This window comes from Symphalangus syndactylus, chromosome 8 (genome assembly GCF_028878055.3).
Source record: "Symphalangus syndactylus isolate Jambi chromosome 8, NHGRI_mSymSyn1-v2.1_pri, whole genome shotgun sequence".
NCBI lineage: Eukaryota > Metazoa > Chordata > Mammalia > Primates > Hylobatidae > Symphalangus > Symphalangus syndactylus.
This window is the reverse complement of record NC_072430.2, coordinates 22839235-22866039: the sequence shown is the minus strand read 5'-3', so window position 1 is coordinate 22866039 and position 26805 is coordinate 22839235. Positions and strand designations below refer to the sequence as shown.

At 37.9% G+C, this 26805-nt stretch overlaps 1 protein-coding gene across 3 annotated transcripts in view; it reads left to right on the top strand.

Annotated features, from left to right (window-relative positions):
- Nucleotides 1–2120: 2120 nt before the first annotated feature.
- PPP4R4 (protein phosphatase 4 regulatory subunit 4) overlaps nucleotides 2121–26805 on the top strand; it is a 125958-nt gene continuing 101273 nt past the window's right edge. Inside the window, exons 1-2 of one of the 3 annotated variants that reach the window (XM_055288296.2) lie at nucleotides 2121–2489; nucleotides 3964–4037. In XM_055288296.2, the coding sequence (XP_055144271.1) occupies nucleotides 2373–2489; nucleotides 3964–4037 (191 nt within the window). In that variant the 5' untranslated portion in view covers nucleotides 2121–2372. The remainder of the gene's footprint in view (nucleotides 2490–3963; nucleotides 4038–26805) is intronic. The other 2 variants (XM_055288294.2, XM_055288291.2) reach the window with 2 other exon arrangements.

Sequence of the window (26805 nt, the reverse complement as noted above, 5' to 3'; positions counted from 1 at the left end):
CCACAGCAATAAAATCAGCACAGCACTAGCATAGGAACAGATCTAGATCAATAGAATAGCTACAAGAGCTCAGAGACAGACGTGTGTGTCTCTAGGGACTTGGCATACAATACAGATGCCATCACGCATTGGAGGGGAAAAGATGAATTGGTGGGTGCTGCTGGGAAAACTGGCTCACTAAATAGAGTTAATAATACTGTATTCCTGCTCAAACTGTATGCAAGATGAAGGATTAAGACCCGTGACAGGTAAAAGTATGAAGCCAAATAGGGGAAAATGTAGGAGAATATTTTGCGACTAATAGGTGGGAAAAGATTCTTAAACAAGACCCCACTCCACAAGGCTAAAATTTGATGCATTAGGCTAAATGAAAATTAAGGATTTCTCCTCCATTGTAGCATAGCAAAGACCAAGCAAACAGGATGCATGAAAGATTGAGAGAAATATTTGCAGTGTTTTTCTAAAACTGACAAAAGATTAATATTTAGAACACATAAGAAACTCAACTCCTTCAATTCATTCAGAAAAAATAATAATAAAATCCAGCAGAAAATAGGTATATGATGTAAATAGATAATTCACAGAAGGAAAACAATCTCGATGGTTCTTAAGTATATGGAAAAATGGTTAACACCACCAATCAAAGAAATACAAATCAAAAGTACAACGTGATACTACTTTACTGATTTCAGATTGACATAAATTAGGACATCGGATAATACCAAATGTTAGCATATAAAATGGGAAACGGGTACCTTCCTACCTTCGTGTGCCATCGGTGGGTGTGAATGGCAAAGCCATTTGGAGGGCAACATGACAGAGTGAAACCAAACACTGTGGACTTCATGACCCAGCGACTCCATTTCTTATGTTCTGTAAGGGACACGTCTAACACCCATTCCAGCATGGTCTGTGGTAGCAAGGAACTGCTGGCGACCTAACTGTCCGTTATTTGAGGAATTGATAAGTAGAATATGATAGACACACAAATCAAATACTATTATTAGTCATAATTAATGAACTCTTGTTGTATAGTGTCATATGGATAGATCTCTAAGACACTGAGAGAAAAACAAGGAAGAGAATGAGTTCTCATCACGATGCCGTTCATGTATGTTAAAAACAGGTACAAACCATTTATCTTTCGAGGCTGTATACGGTGCATGAACTGGGACATACCTTAATAGAGAAGAGGGTGCATATGGCAGGTAGAAGAATGGGTGTGGAGAAGGAACGAGTGGAAAATAAAAACAAAAAAGAAAAGGGCCTTGCTGACTGACGAGCTGAACAGTACGAACTTAACTTGTCCCCAAGGTCCAAAAAAATCGCCCCAATCCCCCTTCCATCTCGTCCCATTCTTAACAGAACCAAGTGCAAGGGACTCAGCGTGGCTGTCCAGAGCAGGGCTTTTCTTCACCAAGGACCTAGGTCCTCTTCCTTCCACCCATCTCGCCACGCCCTCGGTGCCCGAGCCCCGAGCTCTACTTCGACGGCACTTCTCAAACACAACCAAACACACCCAGGCTTCAACCCCAGACCGGCTTGCCTTTATTATTTCTCTTGGGAAAGCCTTATCGGTCGCTAAGATTCAGTTTAAGTGACTCTTCTCTGGGAGGCCTTTTCCGAATGCTGCCCTTGCCCAAAAGCCAGCCCCTCCAGGGCTGTATTCCCACAGCCCCCTCCCCCGTCAGCCGGGCACCCCGCGTCCTAACTGCTTATTTTGGGCACTCAGCGCTCCCCTCAGGGTTGGAGCTGTGCTAGGGGGGGTCTCCGGGTTCGCAGCGTGGACGGTCCTGGGAATAACTGGACAGTTAAGTCAGCAGGTGCAGCCGCAGCCCAGCCAGCTCCCTCTCCTCTGCTTCGGCTCTCATTGGCTCAGCCTCCCCGCCCTCAGCCCCCGCCCCCAGTCCCCGCCCCCAGTCCGCCTCAGCCGGCTGCGGGAGGCAAAAGGCTCTGCGCACGCGCCGTGGGGTGGGGCACCCTTGGTTGGGGGCGGACGGGGGTTTAGGAGGACGGCGAGGAGCGGGCGCAGAGGGGTGGCGGGGCCGCCGCGTCGTTGCGCGGCAGTTGCGTCCGGCCTCGTGCGCGCGGCGCCCGGGACGGGGCGGGGCGGGGCCGAGGCGGGCAACGTGGCGGGCCCCCGCCCCTGGCCCCGCCCCCGCAGCCAGCCCGCGAGCCTCGCCCCGCCCCCTCGCCGGGCCCGCCCCGCCCCCTCGCCGGGCCGTGCTCTTGCTCCCGCCGCCCCGCAGCCTCACGCTCGGCTCCAGCGGCCAAGAGCGGGAGAAAGTCCTGCTGGTAGGCGGCCGCGGGGCTGAGGGCGTCCGGCATCCTGGGGCCGCTCTGGCCCGGGCGGCGAGAGTGCCCGGCAGTCCATGCATCCGCCGCCGCCCGCCACCGCGATGGATTTCAGTCAGAACAGCCTGTTCGGTTACATGGAGGACCTGCAGGAGCTCACCATCATCGAGAGGCCGGTCCGCCGGAGCCTCAAGGTGCGCCCCGGGGAGAGGACCTGCCCTCACGGCGTCCGGCCGCCTGCCCCGCGCGGCCCCGCGCTGATCTCCGCCCCACCCCACCACCCTCCCCTCCTCCGGGCCGCCGGGACCCTCTCAGTCGGACCGGCCCCTCCTCCTCCAGCCCCTCTGGCCGTGTCGCCCTAAGCCGGTTCCCTCCCGGACCCTTCCTCAGAGCGGACCCGGTCCTCTCTAGTCTGGACCCCCCATCCCCAAGGGACGGGTCCCTGCCCTAGCCCCGGACCGGCGCCAGCCCCGCGGCCCTTGCCCCTCCTGAGGCGTCCGAATGCCCCCGGCCCACCCCCAGGAACGGCCGAGCCCCAGCCCTCGGGGCAGCCCCAGCGTCCTCGGTCGCGGACCCCCTTCCTTCCGCCCCCCCCCGCCCACGGGAGCTGCCCCTCGAGGCCGCAGCCCACTTCTCCCCGGTCCTCTCCTGGGCTCCCCAACCTCTGGTCCGCTGACGCCGCCCGGGTTCTGGCCCCAGGCCCACCCCTCGGTCCACACATTCCCGATTCCTCCCCCCACTTCTCCCGGAGACACCACCCCGCGTCCCGTCCCCTCACCCACAGCCCACCAAGTCAGATCAAGCTCTAGTCCTTCTGTCCTCGAGGCAGCCCGGCCTCCCCTCGCTTCCCAGCCAGTACTCTTTCTCAGTGTCGTCCTGGTCCCCGTCTACAAGCCCTCGCGACCCTTTGCCGCCATCCTGAGTCACCGCGCATCCTTTCCTCCCAACCCCTCCAGGACTCTAGCTGGGACCCTGCTCCCCAACCCCCTTGAGGGAGTCAACCTTCAGCTTGCTCCCCCCCACCCCTACTGGCTCTCCCACCCCGCAGAGTCATCTTCCTCCCGGAGGCTCCAACCTTTAGCGCCAGCAAACCTAGTTTACGGACGGGACCCCTTTCCCCTGGCCATTGCTTAATTAGCTGCTTTAGCTCCTCTCCCTCACACCTGCCGCAATATCTCAAATCTCTGGTTTTCTTCCAGCCCCAGAGTTTATTTCCTTCCCTCCCCCACTCCAGATCTTGTCCTTTTCATGCCTACTCGGCTGCAGTCTTCATCCATCCCCCTTTTAGCATTTCTTGGGGTGGAAAATGCTGGAGAAATAGCCTTGAGGTATTAGAGATAAAAAGTGTGTGTATTCGTTTTATAACATGCGTATGAAATGGATTTCAGCCAAGGTTCTGAAGCCACGATGTGATTTTCAGGCTGCAATCCAGGAGCTAGAAGGATAAAAACAGAAAAAAACAGTCCCCTCCCCAAACTCGACCACCCAATTAGAGACCTCCGTGATTGATGTCGCCTGGTATCCTCAGCTGCTTGATTAGTTTTCATTGTTAATGCTTAATTGTGAAACTTTTTCATTCGTTTATCCTCATAGAGGGTCACTGGGAGGTTGGGGGGCAAGATTGAACCAACGTTTGTGGTGCATAAATGTGTATTTTACCCTTGACAGACACCAGAAGAAATAGAAAGATTGACAGTCGATGAAGACCTCAGTGATATTGAAAGGGCTGTTTATCTGCTCAGGTATTTCCTAGTCTTTCTGTGAAATTGCTCTTTTTTTTCCCCTGTGGCAGCAGAGATGAATGCTTTCTAAAATGTATGTTGCCGTTATGTTCAGATTTACTTAGCCACTTGAACAGAGTACTTTTGTGTGCATAGTACTTAACTATATTATAAATTAGATTTGGCTATGGACTTACGAATTTGAGAATTTAAATAAAATACCTAATTGATAGAATGTTGCTTGGAGGAGGAAGAGCAGATGGTTGGAGTTGAACCTCATCCTTTTTTTCTTTTCTGGCTTTGGTTTTTCTCACATAAGATTCAGTAAGTTTAGATGAGACTTGAGTATACAGCGATTAGTTTTAAGTTCATTGTAGAGTAGGAACATTATATGGGATCTACTATACGGAAAAAAAATCCACAAATATGGTAGTTCATTTTGCTGTTCAGGATATCCTGTTTGTATTACTTTTGCTATGCAAGGTTTATGATTTTGCCTGAGGGGTTTTAGAAACGTAGTTGAGCCTACTGTCATTTAAATTTCAAACCATCTCACAGGCTCTACAGAATTACTTAAGGCAAATGGTTACTGCAAATATTTACAAGATTTTTCTGAACTATTTAAAACATTGCCTTGTAGATTGAGCATCTTAAAAACTAATACAGTGAACATTAATGATGTTTTAATTAATTGATTAAAATCCTTTAGAAACAGAAATCTCCTACAGCATTTTGCGTATATTGAAAATTTTTCATTAGCTTACACAATGTATTTTTCCCTTTTGGCAAATTAGTCACTCCTTTTTTCCAGAATCAGGTTTTGAAAACTGATGTAATTTACCTCCTAGGATATTTGTTATCCTTGTTTCCTTAGCTCAGCGCCAGTTTCAGGTACTGGCAAGTTTCTTGTTCTCCTTTCTTGTTTACAGATCATGTTTCCAGTCCCATGTTATTCATTGAATGAGCCTGTGAAAAAAAATTCCCTCTCCAGGTCTTCAATTTTCTTAATTACTTTTTTAGCCTACTAAAAGTGGCATCATGAGTTTCTGTTGTAACTTTAGTCAGAATATCAGCATATTTACCATGTAGACCACTCCCTCTGATAATTGTATCATTTAGAAATGTTTCTGCATCTTAGACTTTATGTTGATGTTATTTTCCCCCCGCTTTGGGGTATCTGTGGTAGCATGCGCTCATCATTTCTACCTATTTACTTCAAAGAACACTTCTATTTATGTATGAATTCAACGGTATGTGTTTTGGGTGTTTACTTAGAGAATAATCCAACTTTTAACCCATTTTCATATTTTATTGTGTTATATTTGGAATACTTTATTTCTTAATAATTAACATGTTTATTATGGTGAACAATAGTTGTCAACATTTGCCTTTTCCCACAGTTCTTTTACTCAAAGTAGGTAGAAAATTGATGAAGGTGTGGATAAATGTGTTTTAATCTACAACAGTTAATGATTTGAAATAAACTCCTATTTATTCCTACTGAATTCTTTTCTTTGGTATAAACACTGGCTTAGAATTAGGAAATGGAGAGTCTTGCTCTATTTACTTGTGATAGAAGACACTGTATTCTAGATATCAGTGATAAGGCTTCTTTTTTAGGAAAGCTTATTTGTTTTCTATTTTGCTTTTATTGTTTGTTAGCAAACCAGGTTGCCTAAGTTGTCTTTATTTCTCAGACTCAACATAAGTTTCGCTCAGTTCTGGAATTTACAAAGCCCTTAAAGAGACAGATGGGCCCTCTCATTCTTAGACAAGAGAATTTTAAAAGAGATTCAATATCTCCTTTAGTTTCTTGTGGCTCACCTACCTTGAAGGAGGTTTGCAAGGTGACTCACAAGGGGAACACTGGTTTGGTTGTGTATGGGTTCTCCAACTGAGTTCTTCTTTTGTATCCCTACCATCTTACCACCTCCTGGGGGAATGTGGGATTTCACCTTAGTCCAGCTTTGGGAGGGATGATGCCAAGAATGCCTGAAAGGGTCTTTCTTCCCTGGGATTCAGGGGAGGGGACAGGATTGTTTCATAGAGATGTGCTGAACTTTGCCGCTGTTTAGGCCTTCTCATCTTCTCTCGTGTATTGAGCCTGCTATTGTAGATGTAATTTATTCCTTTTTTTTCAGTTTGTACTTTGCTGAGTCCTTTTTTCCGTCTGTCAGTGATTTTGAGGTTTATTTTTGAGCACTTTACCTTTTCCTCTGCATTGAATATTATATAAACGTATAATATATAACATGTTATATATATTTTCTCTCTGCTTTTATGTGTCAGGTTTGTTTCTTTAGTTCTTTTATTTTGTGTATCGAAACTATTTTGGAGTATTATGTTAAATTAGAATTCAAAGTCAGATGTGTAAGCATCGGTAAGCAATGCTTTATATTAGTGGGGTTTCTGATAGCATTTAGATTGAATCCAGTATCTGAAAAAAGCATTACATATAGAGTACTGTCATCGATAAAAAACAAATTATACTGTTCATTGTCTTACCCTGAAATATGACACGTCAGTTATTAATGACATTTTCACAATTAAGTTTAGAATATTACAGTCTTCAAAGATTTGACACAGATGAATTTGTGGTTTTGCGTACGTACAATACTGATGTACCCATCTGTGGCATTTAGCACTGAAGCAAAACAACTTTCCTAATAGTCACAGCTTGTGTCTTAGTCAAAATCATATCATACTTTTTCCTGTTCTCTCTTCTTTGTGATTTTGCATATATTTTTGGAATGTACTTAAAACATGTGAATGATTTTATTATAGAAGAATCCTAAGTATGTATGCTGTGCTTTCATTAGGTAAATCTTTACTTGTCTATTTCTGATTGCCTACCAGATAAAGTGTAGACCCTGAAGCTTGGCATTCAGAAGACTCCATAGGTGACTCTGTCTTAGCTGTTCAATGTGATGTCCCACCAGTCCCTCACTTTTAAAAATGGCTTTATTGAGATATAATTCATAGTCCTAGTAGTTCACCCATTTAAACTGTATAGTTAAGTGGGTTGTAGTGTATTCACAGAATTGTGCAACCATCATTGCAATCATTTTTAGAACATTTTTGTCACCCCCAAAAGAAACCTTGTACTCTTAGCAGTTACTCCTCAATACCAACCCTCTCAGCTTTGGAAACCACTATTCTGCTTTCTGTATCTATGGATTTGCCTATTCTGGACATTCCTAGACATGGAATCATATAGTATATGGCCTTTTGTGACTGACTTCTTTCACTTAGCATAGTGTGTTCAAGGTTCACCCATGTTGTAGCAGGTATCAGTAGTTTGTTCCTTTTTATTGCAGTGTAGTATTCTACTGTATGGATATAGCACTTTTGTTTAGCCATTCATCAATTGATGGATATTGGGTTGTTTCCACTGAATTCTTCACTTTTTGATTCAGTCAGCTGGTGAGAGTGGAATTCTGTGGGCTTTCCAGAGAGTAGCCTATTAGCGACGAGCTTTCAGCTTGCAGTTGCAAGGGAGTAGAGAGAGTATTGGTTAATCGGCCACATCTTGTCACATCTCAAACACCTTTGTTTGAGAGAGATACATACCATCTCTTTTCCAAGCGTGCTCTGTGATGATCTTGCTTCATTCTTGCCGGCCTTTTCACTGTTACTCAGTTTCATTGTGTTCATCCTTAACTTTTGCTTTTCCTCATCCTGGAGTACTCTTTCAGTATATCCCCATCCAACATACACCATCTCTAGGATCCAGCTGTAATCTTACGTCTTTCATAAAGTCTTCCCTAACTGCTTAAACCACATGGATCCCAGGCTTCTTTGAGCTCCCTTATCACTTAGTGGCGCTTTCTTCAATTGGCCATTAATCATTGATTTACATTCCTTAACTGTGTTTGCATGTTTTCTTCAGTAGATTGTAAGGTCCTGGAAGACAAGCTTTTAGAGGACAAGGGCAAGCTTTCTTGTTGTTGTTCTTTCTTGTTCTTTGCTGTGATATAAATATATACCTCTTAATGGAATAAAGAGTATTTAAGATGACCATACTGCCAGATGAATTAAGCAACTTCTGATATTTTTGATTTTAGGTATTATGGGTCATATCTTGTTCTATAATTTATTATCTATGTGACAGTGGTCAAGTTAGTTATGGTTTTCGAGCCCTGCCTTTCATTTGTAAAGTGGAAATAATCATTCCCTTTTCCAGTGTGGTTGAAGCACCTGGCACATAATAGGCATCCCATTACTGTTAATTCCCTTCTGTCTCCTTTTCCCTTTCCCTACTTCCTTGCTACTTAGGTGCTCAAGTTACATTTAAAACTTTAAAAGAGGATAATGGTATTAATTTTGCCTTCCAATAATTTAATAATAAGACAAAGTATACCAACTGAAGTTTGTGATAGAGATCCATTAACTTCATTTGCCAATGGTATTTATCAGAAATTAGAATCTTCACAAATCATAATTAAGCATTTTTAACTGAGTAATAGTAAGGTCAGCCTATTGATTTATATTTTCTTACCAAATGACCCTAAGTAATATTTGCTATTATGCATTAAATGTGTTGATTGGTTAATGTACTGAGCCTAGCTTTTATGTTGCTTACTTTTAAAGTCATTTGTGACTTTAACAATATTTTTCACTTTGTGCTGTGAGTTTTAAAGCATTTTGCACTTTGCTTTCCCGGGACAGTCAGATAAAGAGCTTTGCTTTTTTTTTTTCTTTTTTCTTTTTTAAAGACAGGGTCTCACTCTGTTTCCCAGGCTGTAGTGCAGTGGCTATTCACAGGCACAGTCACAGTGCTCTAACTCCTGGGCTAAAATGATCCTCCCACCTCAGCTTTCTGAATAGCTGAGACTACAGAAGGCACACACTGCCTCCACAGCCACTGCCCCCGATCATAAAGTGCATCTTTAATTGGAACTTTTTTTTTTAATTTCTCTTCCTGTTTTTTAAAGAGTAAGTGCTCCCCCTAGTGATATGAAAGAGTGAGATTTCTGCAGTCAAATCAGTGGAAATAAACAAGTGTTGTACCATGTGAAAACTCTGGTGTACTTCTTGGGTTCAAGACTAGGATAGGCTAGCAATGAGACAGTAAGGAAGAACTCAAGTGATTAAAGCTTTGCTACCCACCTAGCTTTTGGTTGTTTTATCTTTTAAAATACCTATCTTATTTGCTATCCCAAAGTGGAAAGTTGTGTGAAAAACTCCTTTGAATGCCCTCCTTTTTAAGACCTGTGTCCCCACATTTACTTTCATTATTGTCTTGATTTCTGTTTTTGATGCTTGCTGCCTTTCAGTATTGTTTTAGTGAGGTATGGGGTGTGTGTGTGTGTGTGTGTGTGAGAGAGAGAGAGGGAGAGAGAGAAATCACATTTGCATTGTGAGTGCATGTGTGTATGTGTATATAGGTGGTCTTGAGGGACCAATATTGCTTGCTCAGTTTTCTTAAGTGGTAACACAGGAGATGACTTTTGCATTCTTCACAATTAAGATAGATAGTTGGTTAGTTAATATAAACAATTGGCTAGAATCATAAAATCATAAATGATACATATTTTCAACATTACATTTTCATGTAAACTATAAATATATTTTCATTTGCCAATCTTTTGATGTAAAGTCATGATCTTTTCTTTGAGTATGGGTCTGCTGATTAGTTTGAAATTCTCCTTTCATAAATCACCGCATAATGCATTTACAATATCAAGTTCAGTTTTCTTTAAAGTTGAACAAGAATTTAAATTTGCTTATGAAGCAGTCTGAAAGCATGGTTCTAGGTTTTTATGATTTTCTACTTGTGTTTTAAAAGTTTTGTTCTTCCATACTTTAATAGCAATTTTCTTTGACAACTTATGTTTATTGAATTTAGTTTTTCTAAAACTTTTAATTTAATTTGATAGAAACAAATATATGTATTCATATATTTAGGTAATATTTAATTAAATTATGTAATTGCAACAGCAAGTGAAATTTGAGATAGATAAACTGGTTTGGGAACATACTTAGCTGACTCTTAATTACCACTCAACTGGTGAGAGTGGAATTCTGTGGGCTTTCCAGAGAGTAGCCTATTAGCGACGAGCTTTCAGCTTGCAGTTGCAAGGGAGTAGAGAGAGTATTGCTTAATCAGGTCTTTTAACATCTTGTCACATCTCAAACACCTTTGTTTGAGAGAGATACATACCATCTCCTTTCCAAGTGTGCTCTGTGATGATCTTGCTTCATTCTTGATATTCCTCTCCTGTCTCTCTGTTGAGTTCGTTCCCATGGTCTGGTTTGTTCTTTGTTTGCCTTTATACATTTAAGAAAGTAATGAATTTGGAATATCAGTTAAAGAAGTACTTTCATAAGCTTATATTTTATTTTTTAACGCGATCTTTGAATATATGCAGAAATGTGCACAAATCATAATACAGCTTGTTGAATTTTCACAAGTGAACACACCCATGTACCCAGTATCCAGATTAAAGCATAGAACATTATCACGTTAGCTTAGTAGCTCCCTTTGTATTCCTGCCCCAGTGCCCCGTACTTCCTGCAAAGGGTGGCTACTCTACTGACTTCTAACACTATACATTGATTTACCTGATTTTGAACTTTATATAGTAGGAAGCACTCTATGTACCTTTTGTGTATAGCTGCTTTTGCTCAATATTTTAAAAAAGAGATTTATCCATATTGTTGCATGGAGCAACAGATTGTTCATTCTCATTGCTGTATACTATTCCATTATGTGAATATACCACAATTTATTCATTCCACTTCTGATGGACATTTGGCTTAGTTTTCAGTGTGGAGCTTTTATGAATAATGCTGTTATAGTCATTCATGTACAAGCCTCTTGGTGAATACATGTATGCATTTCTTTTAGGTATCATTATAGAAGCAGAATTGTTGGTCATAGCATATGCCTATGTCCAGCTTAAAAGATATTGCTAAACAGTTTTCCAATGTGCTTTGACCAGTTTGTACTTCTGCCAGCAATGTTTGAGTGGTGCCAGCCTATATTTTTTAGGAAACAAAAGCGACAAACTTCTAGTACATAATTTCTAGCATATCAATAATGAACTTCCTAGTTAATGGCCTTTAGATGTTTCGTTTCTCTGTGCATGACTTACACCATCTAACTTTTTTTCTTTCCCTACAAGAAGGGGAGTTCTGTAAGGTTTTACTTGGCTTCACTGTTGGTTAGAAGACTCTCAGTTATTAGATTGTCTCTTAGGAGAGGGGGCATGTTGTGTGATTAGTTTTTCTTAGAAAAAGAGAAACAAAGTGGATATTGGAGTCTACCTGTTTCTGGGAGTACTATTCTCAGTCCCTGTGCTTTTAGTGATTCTAAGAGGTCCTCATTAAAAAAAATTGGCCACGTTGTCATCCTCTGTAAAGATGATGTACAAATGACTTGCCTTTCTACATGGAAATTGCAGGCATCTTCATTTGTATTTTTTAGGACAGAGGCATCACTGTTTAATATATTAAGAGCAGTATATAATGGATTCCAGCTGTATACCTTCCATTATTGCTAAGGCCAAATTACTGCAGTCTTTGGCAAACCTTGAATTCCCTGTTTTGGAAAAGTACTAGGTCTCTGAATATAAAGGGTTTGGAGATTGTTTGCCATCTCCGTTTCCTTGTCTTTTGTTATGAGAACAACCATGGGAGGCATCTGTGTCTTTTTTCCTACTTACCGAAGATTCAAATAGGTTTCTCTGTGACATCTGTAGAAAGCAGAATGCTCTCGTGGGATCTGTAGGAAAAGCTTAAAAATCAAAAGTGAAATATTTTCATCAATGTAAAAGTGACCCATATAATGTCATTGAAAAGACCTCTGAAAGCGTAATAACATAATGTGATGTGAGAGAATTCAGCAAACTTTTCGTCTTGTAAGCATAGTGTTTTATTACTTTAAAAATGTCTATAAAATTCTGTAATATAAAATAATTTCATATGGAATAATAAAATATATTAAAATTAATCTATAAAATAAATAATATATAAAGCAATATAAAATAAATGAGTATACATATTTGAATAAAGAATGTGTCAAGTTATGTAACTACAATGTAATCATATTATAACATATGTATCTTGTAAATGTATATGCATGTGTGTGTATATGTTTATTTTCATGAGCAATTAATTCATCCCAATGCTCCCTCTTGGGAAGTAGCTAAGTGAGACACAGGGACACAAGAAGATTGAGTTCTATCATAAATTATAACTAATTAGTTCCCAGTAAAAAGTGGGAGTTGTACTGCTTGGTTCCCAGTCTTGTAATGTTGAATTGTGCAGTAGTTTCTTAGTATTGACATTAAGAATTAAAGGGTTCACCATACCAAGTGGTAAAATTCATAGCTTTATTTTTTTGAGACAGGGTCTTGCTCTGTCGCCCAGGCTGGAGTGCAGTGGTGTGATCATAGCTCACAATAACCTTGAACTTCTGGGCTCAAGTGTTGCTCCTGCCTCAACCTCCTGAGTAGCTGAGACTACAGGCACTAGCCACCATGCCTAGCTAATTAAATTTTTTTTGTAGAGTTAGGGGTCTTGCTGTATTGCCCAGTCTTGTCTTGAACTCCTGGCCTCAAGTGATCCACCTGCCTCAGCCCCCCAAGGTGCTGGGATTATAGGTATGAGTCACTAGGCCTGTCTTTTTTCTTAAAATTAAGATTGCATGAAGGGAATTAAAGCACTGAATAAGGTCCAATGATCTTTTAAATCAGTACATCTTTCAGTTTGATATTTTGGGTAGTGTCTTTCATTGACTATGTTGGCTATCAAATGTGGAAAGCATAGAGAAAGTGTTTAGGCTTAGTTCTTCATTGTCATCACTTTTGGTTTATCCTTATACTGGTATAATATTGGTATATGGTAATCATGTTGGTAATAATTGCAAAATCTATTATACCCTTAGAATGTAATTTTCCCTCCAATCAGAAATGTTAATAATGGAAAAGATTTGTAATGCGACTAATAGTTGCTTTACAGTAAATCTTATGAATTTAGGTTAAAACATATAAAATACCTGAGTACTTATGTGCTAGGCATCTCCTGGGGAATGAAAGTCATTATACTAGCAGATACTTGTATTCAAGAAGATAGTTTAAGGAAGCAAATGCATTTTTCTTAAATTTCAGTAGAATAGAGGTTATCCCCAATTAACAGGTACTGGGAGTCAGTGTGTTGTATTGGAAATAGTTTAAGACAGACCCAGATTTATTCTTGGAGGCTGAGGCTTGCTCATTTACTTACTGAGAGACCTTGGGTAAGTTGCTTATCTTCTGTGAGCCCAAGTCCCCTAATCTAAAATGGGAATAAATAGGCTGGGCATAGTGGCTTTCACGCCTGTAATCCCAGCAGTTTGAGAGGTCAAGGCAGGAGGATCAGTTGAGCCCAGGAATTCAAGACTAGCCTGGGCAATATAGCGAGACCCTGTCTCTACAAAAAAATTTAAAAAATTATCCAGGAATGGTGGCTTGTGCCTGTTTTTTGGCTACCTGGGAGGCTGAGGTGGGAGGATCACTTGCGCTCAGGAGTTTGAGGCTGCAGCAAGCCACGAGTGTGCCACTGAACTCCAGCCTGGGCAACAGGGTGAGACCCTGTCCCAAAACAAACAAAAAATAAAATGAGAATAATAATATCTTCACTGCAGGATTGTTGAGAAGATTAGAGGAAATGTATGTACAGGGCACAGTGCTTGGTACAGAGTAGTGTTCAGTAAAGGATAGTTGTTGCTGCCCTTTTAAATCATCTGTTTGGGATTAGGAACATATTTTACTTTGGATATATAGGAAACATCCCATTTAGAAACTTCTTGTGTTACAAAGTTTCCTCTCTAGGTTAGTTTTCTAGATTGGGCACCAAATTCCCCCATCTCCATTTTTGGAAAATAACTTTATTGAAGTATAATTTAAATAAACTAAGTTTATAGTTTGAGTTTTGACAAATGGGTACACCTGTGTTACTAGCACAAAATATAGAACATTTTCATCACCCCCACAAAAGCCACTGGTATCTCTTTGCAGTTAACTCCACACCCTAACCCTAAGCAACCATTAATCTGCTTTTTGTCACTGTGGAATAATTTTGCCTGTTCTGGAATCTAGACATAGTTTTTTATATCTGTTGGATAAATGCCTAAGAATGTTTGTTGGGTCATATGCTGACTATATATTTTTTTCATTTTTTGAAGCTTTTTGAGGTAGAATTCACATCGAATAAATCACACATATTTAAACCATGTAATTTAATGAATTTTGACATATGTATACACAATTCAGATATTGAACATATCCATCACTCCCAAAAGCTACTTGTGTCCTTAGATTATCTCCCTCTCCCTCCCGTGAGCCCCTTCCATTCCAGGCAACCACTGATCTGCTTTCCATTACTATAAATTAGTTTCCAGTTTCTAGAATTTTGTAGAAATGGATCATACAGTCTACTCTTTTGTCTGGCTTCTTTCAATCTAATTATTTTGTAGTTTATCCTTGATGTTGCCTATATCGTTAATTTACTGCTTTTTATTATTGATAATGATTCTGTTTAATGGGTATAACACATCTTGTTTATCCATTCATCAGTTGATGGACATTTGGGTAATTTTCAGTTTTCAGCTATCACAAACTTAGTGACTATACACATTCATTTATAAATCTTTATGTAGACATGTGCTTTCTTCCTCTCTGGTAAACATCGAATTGCTGGACCGCATAGTAAATGTATGTTTATACCTTTAAGAAACTGCTAAACTGTTTCTAAGGTGATGGTACCATTTTACATTTCCACCAGCAGTATATGAGTGTTTAAGTTGCTCCTTATACTCTATAACACTTGATACGATCAGTCTTTTTAATTTTAAGTCATTCTGGTGGTGTGTAGTGTTATTTCATTGTGTTTATAATTTGTTCTATTGATTACAGAGAGAGAGAATTGAAGTCTCCAACTGTAATTGCAGGTTTGTCTATTCCTCCTTTAAAATATATAATTTTTTTACTAGTAGTTTAGTATTTTGCAACTGTGTGGCAAAATGCACATAAAATTAGGATTATTATGTTTTCTTGAATTGACCCCTTTATCATTACGTAATGTTTATTCTTTGAAATATACTTTGTTAGACTGGGTGCGGTGGCTCACACCTGTAATCTCAGGACTTTGGGAGGCCGAGGTAGGCAGATCACAAGGCAGGAGTTTGAGACCAGCCTGGCCAACATGGTGAAACCCTGTCTCTACTAAAAATACAAAAATTACCTGGGTGTGTTGGTGGGTGCCTGTAATCCCAGCTACTCGGGAAGCTGAGGCAAGAGAATTGCCCGGGAGGCGGAGGTTGCAGTGAGCCAAGATTGCGCCACTGTATTCCAGCCTGGATGACAAAGCAAGACTGTGTCTTGGAAAAAAAAAGAAAAAAAAAAGAAATATACGTTGTTTTGAAATCTACTTTAATATTCACATATTCATTCCAACTTTCTTTTGGTTAGTGTTTACAAAGTATATCTTCTTCTGTCCTTTAATTAATTTTTTAAGTTTCAGAATAATTTTAAATTTTCACAAACATTGCAAAGTTAGTATAGAAAGTTCCTATATACCTTCCACCAGTGTCCCCTAATGCTAACATGTTATTAATACATAATCACGGTACATCTTTCAAAAATTCAGAAATTAACATTGCTACATCACTCTAAACTAAACTTATTTGGATTTCACTAGTTTTTTCACTCTTTTTTTTCTGTTTCAAGATCACCTCCAGGAAACTGCATTGTATTTAGTTGTCATGTCTCCTTAGTCTTCTCTTGGCTGTGACACTTTCTTAACTTTTCCTTATTTTTCATGATCTTGATAGTTTTGAAGAGTACTGGTCAGATATTTCATAGACTGTCCCTCAAGTTGGGTTTGTGTGATGTTATTTCTCATCATTAGATTGGGGTTATGTGCTTTTAGGAAGAGTACCATAGTAGCGAAATGCCTTTCTTATCTCATCATATCAGGCGGTTCATGCTGTCACCATGGATTTATCATTAGTTATGTTAATTTAGGTCATTCAGTTAAGGAAATACCTGCCAGGTTTCTCCACTGTGGGAGTGGTAAGAGATGACTTCCAGCCTTTCCTCATCTTAGGAGAAAGCATTCTATCTCTTACCATTAACTATATAATGTGGTTGTACTTTTTTATAGATACCATTAGGTTAAGTTTCCTCTATTCCTAATTTGCTAAATTTTATCATGACTGGGTATTGAATCTTGTAGAATTTTTTTTCTGTATCTATTGATATGGTATATGGCTTTTCTTATTTTGTCTTTTAATACACTGAAGTACGTTGATTAATTTTTGAATGATGAACCAACCTCTCATTCTTGGAATAAATCCTACTTGTTCATTATATATTAGTCTTTTTATATGTTTCTAGACTCTATTTGTGGAGGATTTTGTGGTGGATTATTTTGTGGAGGATTTTGTCGTTTATATTAATGAGAGGATTAATCTTCAGTTTTCTTATAATGTCTTATTTTGATTGTATTTTATGAAGATGACCCTACAATCAAAATGCCTTCTATTCTGTTACACTGCTTAGTTTCTTCATTATTACTACATAAATAGCATATGGACCTAGTCTTTGGACAACATATTGAAATCTTGACAGGGATATATATATCTTGCCTAAAATATATATATGTGTGTATACACACACACACACATATATAGAGAAACATTTATATCTTGATATAGTACCTAAATTATTTGCTGTTGAATTACATATGTTGTAATTAATAATTATATTTCCTTAGACATTTGTGTAGTTGAAATTTGCTAAGAGAGTAGATCTTAAGTATTCTCACCACAAAAAGTCAGTATGTGAGGTAATGGACATGTTGATTAGCTTTACTGTAGTAATCATTTTACAATGTATACGTATTGCAAGACATCATAATCACTTTGTAGCCTGTAAATACGTAGTTTATTTTTTCTCAATTTACAATTAAAAAGGGTTAAAAAATCCCATCACATTGTATATCTTGAATATGCAGCATTTTTGTCAGTTATGCCTCAATAAAACTCAAATTATTTTAGAATAACTAGAGGACTGATAATTCGTATATTGTTGTATGAGAAGTGTGTCTAAAACAATTACCATAAGAGAAATCCGGGAGAAAATTGACTTTTTTTCTCTTAGAGAAGAAAATATACATATGTAAAATTTATTTAAATGAATAGTTATTTAGGAACCCATGAGAGAGATTATAGGATCAATAGTTTTTAAAAATTAGCTCTTGCTTTGTGGAGATGACATTTTGACCCTGATAGTAACTAGCTGGTTGACCTAAGTTCCATAATCTCTATAGATGTTGGTTTCTTCATTGTCACAATGTGAAGGAGATGTATTTTATTTCCAAGACCCCCTTTTAGTTTGAACATTTCATTGTATTCTATCTTATCCTGTCCTTATTATTAGAGAAAAGAAATAATTATTTCACGTAGCTTTTACAGATTGATTTTGGATTGACTGATGAGTTTTTAAATATTATAACTGATTTGTTTGTATTACATTTCTTCTGATTCAGTGCCCCATTTACAGTGATAATCAGTCAAATGAACAGACAGGAGCCACTGTGTGTTATTTTGGACTTTCTTTCTGGGTCAGATTATACACTCCGGATTTCAGTCATCATTTCCATGGCATGATTTCCAAATGTGGCTGTAGCCTTGGCCTTTCCTTCTCAACTTTGGATCATTTCTGTTTGCTGGGCACCTCCACCAGGGTGTCTCCACCAGAATGTCTTGCTGGCTTTTCAAACTCAATGTTCTCGAAACTGCATTCATCACTTTTTATCTAAATATGCCTCTGCTTGTTATTGAAGCCTGACCATCTTTCTACATCATACTGGAGGGAAACCTGGGAGTAATTTTATACTGTTTTTCTCTCAGTACTCTTGACAGTCTTTATTGTCTGACACATTCTGTGCTAGGCATAAAGCATTATTAGATTGTGTTGGAGAATCCAGAACCAGTGCCTGGCACCCAGCAGTTCCTGAATGATTGAACATGTCACTTCACCTATTTAGGTTAGGTAATTGGGTCTCTTTTCCTTCCTGTGATACTTGTCACCCCTTCTTCCTGTAGGTGCCAGGGATTTGGCCTGCTTTTATCTTTTTTTTTTTTTTTTTTTGAGACAGGGTCTTGCTATATTGCCCAGCTGGTCTCAAACTCCTGGCCTCAAGCAATCCTCCTGACTTAGCCTCTCTAGTAGTACAGGAGTGTGCCACCACACCTGGTTTGTTTGTTTGTTTATTTATTTATTTTTAATAGCTGTCGGTTACGATTCTGTTTTCTGAGTTTGTCTTGCTGGCTGGGTTGGCAGTATGTTATCTTAGCTAGCCCTTTTCCCCTGCTATGTCTTAACATATCTATATATTTTTAAAAAGTATTTTAGGCTGGGCATGGTGGCTCATGCCTGTAATCCTGGCACTCTGGGAGGCTGAGGTGGGTGGATCACTTGAGGTCAGGAGTTCGAGACCAGCCTGGCCAATGTAGTGAAACCCTGTCTTTACTAAAAAATTAGCCAGGAGTGGTGGTGTGTGCCTGTAGCCCCAGCTACTCAGGAGCCTGAGGCAGGAGAATTGCTTGACCCCGGGAGGCAGAGGTTGCAGTAAGCCAAGATTGTGTCACTGCACTTAAGCCTGGGCGATGCAGGGAGACTCTGTCTCAAAAAAAAAAAAAAATAAAAAATAAATAAATAAATAAAATAAAAAGCATTTTAAAGGAATTTTTACTGCTATTTGTTAATGAGGAAATAGAAAGGCTGGTTAAAAAAAATTAACAGGAGGGAACTTACAATGTTCCCAGAACTCTTCCAAGTTTATGTAGTTATTCCTGAACTAATGTTTTGCATACTTTTCAATATTCCTGCTATAGCTCATATATTTAGGACAGACTTTGATAATATTCCCTTTTACTCTATGCAAAATACTGTAGAGCAGTGATTTCCAACTTTTTTTTTTTTTTTACGATGACCTTATCATGTAAGGAATACATTTCAAATTGTGACCCTACATATACGGACACGTTTGTGTGCATGTGTATTAATATATATATAACTGAAACTAAAATTTAACAATTTTTCTTCCATGTATAATGCAGTAAAACATATCAAAGTTAATATCAAATGTAATCTTTATATTGTGCTATAATATGGAACAAATCCAAGATAAACAATACAAAAAACCAAGGATTTATTAATGCCACAGGTGTACTTGCACCTTAATAAGTTCTTTTTACTCCAGAACAATTGGGAGTCATACACATCTTGCTATACTGTTGTGAAATATGCTGTGGGGTGTGAGAAGAAAGGGAAGGTTGAAATAATTCTAAACTGTATCGTGAGGAATCAGAGGGCTGTTTGTACCCTCATTGGTATAAAGAGGGAGGGGAAAAATAAGCTCATCTGTTTTTTTCAGGCAAATTTTGAGCCTTTATTTATTTTTTCTTTTATTTTAAGTTGACATGTAATAATTGTATGTATTTATGGGATACAGAGCATATTTCAATACATTTATGCAGTGTGTACTGATCAAATCAGAGTAGTTAGCATTCATCACCTTGAACATTTATCATTCCTTTGTGTTGTGAACATTCAGAATTCTCTCTTCTAGCTTTTTGAAAATATACACTAAATTGTTGTTAATCATATTCACCTTACAGTGGTACAGAACAGCAGAACTTATTCCTCCTATCTTGCTGTATAAATTGTTGAAGAGCCACTCAAAAGGCAATATTCTCTATATCATTGGTGATAAAGGTTTAATCTAAAGAGGAGTTTATCTCTTCGCAAGGAACATGAAACTTTTGTATACTGTTTTGACATGGCATTGATAGTAAATGATACATAGTGGACTTTATTAGTAAAATATTGTAACATAAATATTAAATCATGAACATAACTCTTACGAAATTATCAACTTAGAAATCCTTTCAGGCTGGCATTTAAGCTAGTTCTTATGATGTGACTATGATCTGAGATGGTATGATGGCTATAGGCTGTGGACTGAGAAATCATAGGTTGGAATACTGCCTCTAATCTTTACTAGTCACATGACTTTGGGTGAATCCCATATTTTTTTTCTGAGCATCAGTAAGGATAGAAATATACTGCTCATATATTGTGATGATTAATGTGATTATGTATGTAAAGTGCCTTGTATAGCACATAGTAGGCCCTTAAATGTTAACTTTTCTGTTACTCTTTCTTTGGTCCTACTAAAAAATATTATTTGTTTCTCTATGGTCTTAAGCATGAAGACTATAATCAGGTTTGAATGGTTTTCTACATAAACCTTTTAAGGCAATGTTTTAAAGATTTAACATGATTAAGAATTTCATTTTATGGGACTAACATATGGAAATATGCTATATTTGAAAAATTACTGATGTTAGGGCTTGGTATTCAATATCTTCTGCTTAAGTTTCTTGTGTCCCTCTATCAGTCATCTTTGCCTTACAAGAAGGTTTTCTCTTTCTTGGAAGGTTAATTCTCTAAGGTAATCATTTAATTTATTTTGTTCTATTCATTAAAACAAACTGTTTAATAATTTAATTTGAGTAAGGAAATAATTAACTATCAACTATGTAAAGTTTAGTTTTTATTGTGAACTCAAAGCAAGGCTTTTGTGGCATCTGCTTTATTGTTATAAATTCAAGCACAGTATCAGCAGCTTATGAGTTATGTTTTGGATTTTAAGTGAGAGCTGCTAGGAGTAGGATCACTGGCTCTCTATAACTACAAACATTTTATATCCTACACATAGTTGAACAGTAGCAAAGCTGGAGTTCTCAGATATAGTACTGACCGATTATGTCACATCATCATTTTTGGATAGCATCTGCTCATCTCCTCTCTCTTGTCTAAGTGGTTTAGGATTAAACAGATTATGAGGGTGTCCAGGCTAGGAAAAGAGGACTTTGTTCTATGTAGTCAAAATTTTTAGTGTGTGCATCTATCTTCCTTATTAGATTTTAAGTTCTTAGAGGTAGGAGCAAGGTACAAGAATAGAGGAAGATAATATTGTTAGTACCTGGATTTATTCTAACATGTGGCTTATTCTTTGTGGAGAAGGGCAAGGATTTCATAAACTAGCACAGGTAGCCTCATTTTGAGAGATCAAAGATGTTTCTGAAAATGCTTTAGGCAATATCATAAACTAAGAATTTCTGGTTCCTTTCTTAATTGCAACAAATTGGTTATCATTTTGTGTTTTTGTCTAGCATCATTGATCATTGAGGACAAGCTTTTTTTTTTAACCATATGTTTTTTTAAAGCATTAAGCAGCATAGTTACACAGTTTTCTCTAACAGTGCTGCATAGCTTAGGAGCAGGAGTGGGATAGGAAAAGCTGATAGATGTTTTTGGTATTGTCTGGATGCACAGTTTGGACAGGAGTCAGTGTAGTATAGTGGTTGATATGAGTTTTGGAGTAGTACAGGCTGCATAACTTTAGGCAAGTACCTTAATTTTTCTAAGCTCTAATTTCCCCATCTACAACATGGGATAATAATAGTATCTACCTACCTTATAAAATTAGTATGAGAATTAAATAAGATGAGTGCAAGTAAGGTGCTTATTTATTAGCACAATGCCTGGCTTATAGTATATTAGATACTATTTTTATTTTGTTGTGATTAGAAGGAGGTTATTAAAGTAAGGTTATTGGTGAGAATCTAATTGAAATAATAGGGAGGTTCAGGCTGGCAAGGAGGAAAGTGAAACTAGGAAGAATGTTAGGTACTGGAGAATAAGAAGGTTAATAGGTTAGAAATGTGATAAGGGTGAAACATAGGCTTAGCAATAGAAAAGTAGAAAAATAAGAGTTAATGGCCAATAAGTGAGATCACAGTTTGAGATTCTAGAGCTGGAATATTTCCAGATAATAAGATCCAGCCTTTGACAAAGGAGTGGGTTGCTGATATGAAGTGGAGATGAATTTATTTTAACAAATATTTATGAAGCCCTTACTGTGTGCTGCTTTGCTAGGCATTGGGGAATGTCACATTTGGGTAACACATCCTTGGATTACAGGAAATCAGAAACCAGCTATTGGTCACTCACCTGAATGATAAAGTTTACCATGACAATGGCAGAAGCTGGGACAACAAGAAAGACTATAAAACTTTTATTGTAGCAAAGAATACTTCAGTGCATTGACTTGTTTTTTATTGGCGTAAGATTTACTATAAATGGCTCTTTAAAATAGGTGCATCTCCCAGTAGGGATAAAATAATTAGTAACATTAATTTAGAGTTTAAAAGATAGGTGTCCTAAATTCATTTATTTAGTCTTGTTTTTTTCAGCTTTCCTTTTTAGCCACTAGTGTACAGATTAGATGATTAACCCAATTCTTTTTAGTTTTAGAGGAATGGTTTGTTGAGTGGGCTTGTGTTCATTTTGTTTCTGAGTTAAGTATCCTAGAAAAGGAGCATGTCCCAAAGAATAGCACAATTGGGGCAAAAAGGAGCAGCTCAAGTTGTAACCATGATGATTGTTTCCTGTGCCGGCTTTTCAATAGGAAGTTGTAGATTTTAAAATCTGGGAAGCTGGGAAGCTTACTTTGAAACTAAAAGAATAATGTTGATCAAATATTTAAAAATTACATGTGTGATATAAAGTAGCAAGAAAGTGGAATCCTCTATGCTAGTTTTTTTTGGGTTTCTTCTAGTCAGTGATGGTAGCATAGATCCACACATACTTGTTTTTTTGTTTTGTTTTGTTTTGTTTGTTTTTTTCTTAAGAGATAGAGTCTGGCTGTTCTGCCCAGGTTGGACTTGAATGCCTGAGCCTGGGCTGGAGTGATCCTCTTCTCTTAGTCTCTTGACTAGCTGGGACTACAGGCGCAGCACCCCACACCGGGCAATACCTGGTTTATTTATACTGATTATGACTAAAGTCAGCAGAACAAAACAACATGTTCACAGCCCCAAGAAATTCCCAGGCATGCAAGTTAAGAACTCCCATTTTAATGCAAGCCAAGTCTAGTCAATGACTCTTTTGTCTGATATACAACCTTTTCACAAACTCCTTATACTTTTCTCTAATGTACATTTAAGTAGACTTACATGTTATTCCATCTCTGCTATTTTTTTTTCCATATTACTTTTAACATCATTATGAAGAACTTGGTAGCCAGGACTAACAGAAGTTGTGAACATATGCAGTCTACTGTCGGACCTTCCGCTTCATTTGGGCAAACTGCTACTGTGCACTTGGCTCATTTCACTCACATCTAAAAAATGTTAAGATTCTGCAGTCTCCTTTTCCTCTTTTTTGTTTTTGACTGTCCTTCTACCATAGTGACTCTCAATGTGTGATCCCCAGTAGTATCACCTGGGAACTTCTTAAAAATCAAGTTCCCAGGCCTAAACAAGACCAACTGAACCAGAATCTCTGGGGGTGGGACCCAGTTTTAACAAGCCCTGTACAAGTTGATTCTGACACATGCTGAAGTTTGAGAACCACTGCTCTAGCATGTTGTAGTTACCAACCTGTATACATTTTCTTGATGTCACTGACTTAATATGTTTCTGCTAAGCTCAACATATATGTTGAACTATGGCCAGTAATTAATGTTGGCAGTTTCATGTGGCTCAACTAATATTTGCTTTGTCTAAACCAGGATTTCTTAGAGATGTTTTGTTGAGATATTGACATTCTTTGTTGTAGGCAGCTGTCTTGTGCATTGTAGGATGTTTAGTGGCATTTCTGGCTTCTACCTACTAGATTACAGTAACATTTCCTAAATGATGATTAAAAAAAAAGTCCCTAGAACATGAGTGGAGGGGAGGGGAAGGGGAAGATCACTCCTGATTGAGAACCACTAGCTAACCCAGTTTCTTTTCCTTCAAACTCATAATACCCAATGTACTACCCATAATATATCACTTTTTCTCCCTGGGTAGGAAAAGGGCCAGATATAAATTAATTATAGAAATTAAAGATTATGGTGATTATAATTTTTTATAATTTTACAAAATGTATATTTCTTTTTATATTTTTTCATGTCCTATTTATAGTGAGCAATATCACCCTATAGACTAGTATTATTTGCTTTCTTTGTATCTTATTGCTGTGAAAGTCTAATGATAATTTGCTTTTCTTTTTGTTCCTAAGTAACTTGCTTATTTTACTTGGATGCCCAAAGGATTTTTCTTTTTCTTGAAGATTCAACAGTAAATCTCAGTATTGGTTATATTGGATTGATTTTCTCAGGTTTGTGGTATGTGCTTTTGAATCTTTTTTTTTTTTTTTTTTGACTTAAAAAAATTCCTTCCCTTGCTTTGGTTTTGGTTTTCTTCTTCAGGAACTCCTATTAAAAGTTGTTAGATCTTCTTTGTCTAACTTATATATTACTTTCTGTCAAGCCTATATTACTTTCTTTCAAAGTTTTTTTTTTTTTTTTTTTTGGAGACAGAGTTTCATTCTGTCGTCCAGGCTGAAGTGCAGTGGCATAATCTTTGCTCACTGCAACCTCTACCTCCCGGGTTCAAGTGATTCCCCTGCCTCAGCCTCCCAAGTGGCTGGGATTACAGGTGTCCGCCACCACACCCAGCTAATTTTTGTATTTTTAGTAGAGACGGGGTTTCACCATGTTGGTCAAGCTGGTCTTGAACTCCTGACCTCAGGTGATCTGCCTGCGTCGGCCTCCCAAAGTGCGGGGATTACAGGCATGAGCCACCGTGCCTGGCCTCAAATCTTTTTTATTTAAAAATTTTTCTTCTTTTCACCTTTTATTTCTCTTGAAGTATTATTGTGTTTATTCATCTTTTTCTTCTTTCTAGTTTAGTCTTTTTTGAAATATTTTCTTCTAATTCTTTCCTGAGTTCTATCACTTCATTTCTGAGTTTTCATAATTACGATTCGTGTTTTTTCATATATTATACATTAAAAATTTCTTTGCTTATGGAGAAATAGTAGGTTATAGTTACCTGTAGTTTGAGTATGTCTTTCATTGTCTTTAGGAATATTAGTCTGCTCTTTATTCTGTCTTTAAAAAATAACTATCTGTGTAATTTAATCATGATCCTTATTTTTCATTTTTATATTAGTTTTCATAAACCTTAGGAGGTGTGGTTCAGGATAGCTTTTCTAATTTCAGGGTTCTAGAGCTCCCTTTTTTGTTGTTTTGTATAGTGTTCGAATTAGGATACCTTACTTTGTGAGGTTTCTTGGTTCTGTTTCTCTCCTGTACTTTTATGTGGACCTTCTCTGTTGTTCCTCTGCTGCTCAATTTGGATTGTTTCCCAGAATTTTTCTTCATCTTGGGTCTTTGTTCTAGAAGTTTTGAAAGTTCATGGGGATAAGACTGCTTGGTCCTCTCAGATGTTACTATGGACTTGTTGAATTCATCAGCTGTTGGAGGATACAAAACCATTTGCAGTTTTGGCTGCTGTTCACACATGGCATGCATTTTTGGTTTGTGTGGGAAATCTTATCATGTAGTTATGGTGTAGATGTTATGCGTGTTTAATTTTATTATTTTTGTCCTAGTTGCTCTGTTTTTTATGAGGGATTCAGGAAATTTTAAAAAATGATGTGTTCACTGCTGCCATCTTTATAGGGGTACTTTCATTAGTCTTTTTGTATTTATATACTTTATTTTGCACTAGTTTATTGAGGTATTGATGTATAGTAAACTACATATATTTAAAGTGGGGAATTTGATGACTTTTCACATATGTGTATTCCCATGAAACCCTCACCATGATCAAGATAATAAGCATATCCACCTCCGAAAATTTCCCCATGTCCCTTTGTAACCCAGCTTTCATTCTCCTTTCCTCATTCCCAGACAAAAACTGCTTTCTGCCACTATAGTTCAGTTTGTATTTTCTGTGATTTTCTGTAAGTGAAAACATACAGTAGTATTAATTTTTTTGTATGGCTTCTTTCATTCAGTGTAATTGTTTTGAAGTTTATCCATGATTTTGTTTATTTCTTTTTATTGCTATATGGATATATCACTGTATGGATATATCATAATTTGATTATCCACTTGTTAGTGAACATCTGGATTGTTTTATCTATTACAAACAAAGCTGCTATAAATATTTACATTAAAGTGTTTATGTGAACATATGCTGTTATTTCCCTTGGATAAATGTCCAAGTATGGAATGTCTGGGTTGTTTGGTAGGTGTATGTGTATCCTTTAAAGAAATTGTCAAACTTTTCCAAAATGATTGTATTATTTTATATTCCATCAGTAGTATATGAAAGTGCCATTACTCCTCATCCTTGCCAACATTTGGCATGTTCAGTCCTTACAATTTTAGTTATTTTAGTGAATGTGTAGTGATATCTCATTGTGGTTGTAATGTAATTTTACCTAACGATTAAAATTTTGTTGAGCATTTTAAGATGTATTTATTTGCCATTTTTATATTTTCTTCGGTGAGATGTTCAAATCTTTTGTCCGCTTTTTATTGGATGTTCTTACTCTTGTAGTTAAGAATTCTTTATATATTCTAGATACAAGTTGTTTGCTAAATATTTATTTTGCAAATATTTTATGCCAGTCTATGGCTTACATTTTCATTTTTGTAACAGTGCCTTTGTAAAACAAACATTTTTAATTGTGATGAAGTTTATTTGGTTGATTTTTAAATTTTTTGTACTTTACCTTTTGTGTTTTCTTCAAGAAATCTTGTCAAATCCAAGGTCACTAAGATTTTCTGCTGTTTTCTTCTAGAAGTTTTACATTATTGGCTCTTAAATTCAGGCCTGTGATCCACTTTGAATTAAATTCTGTTTATTGTTTCAGGTTGAGGAGAGACT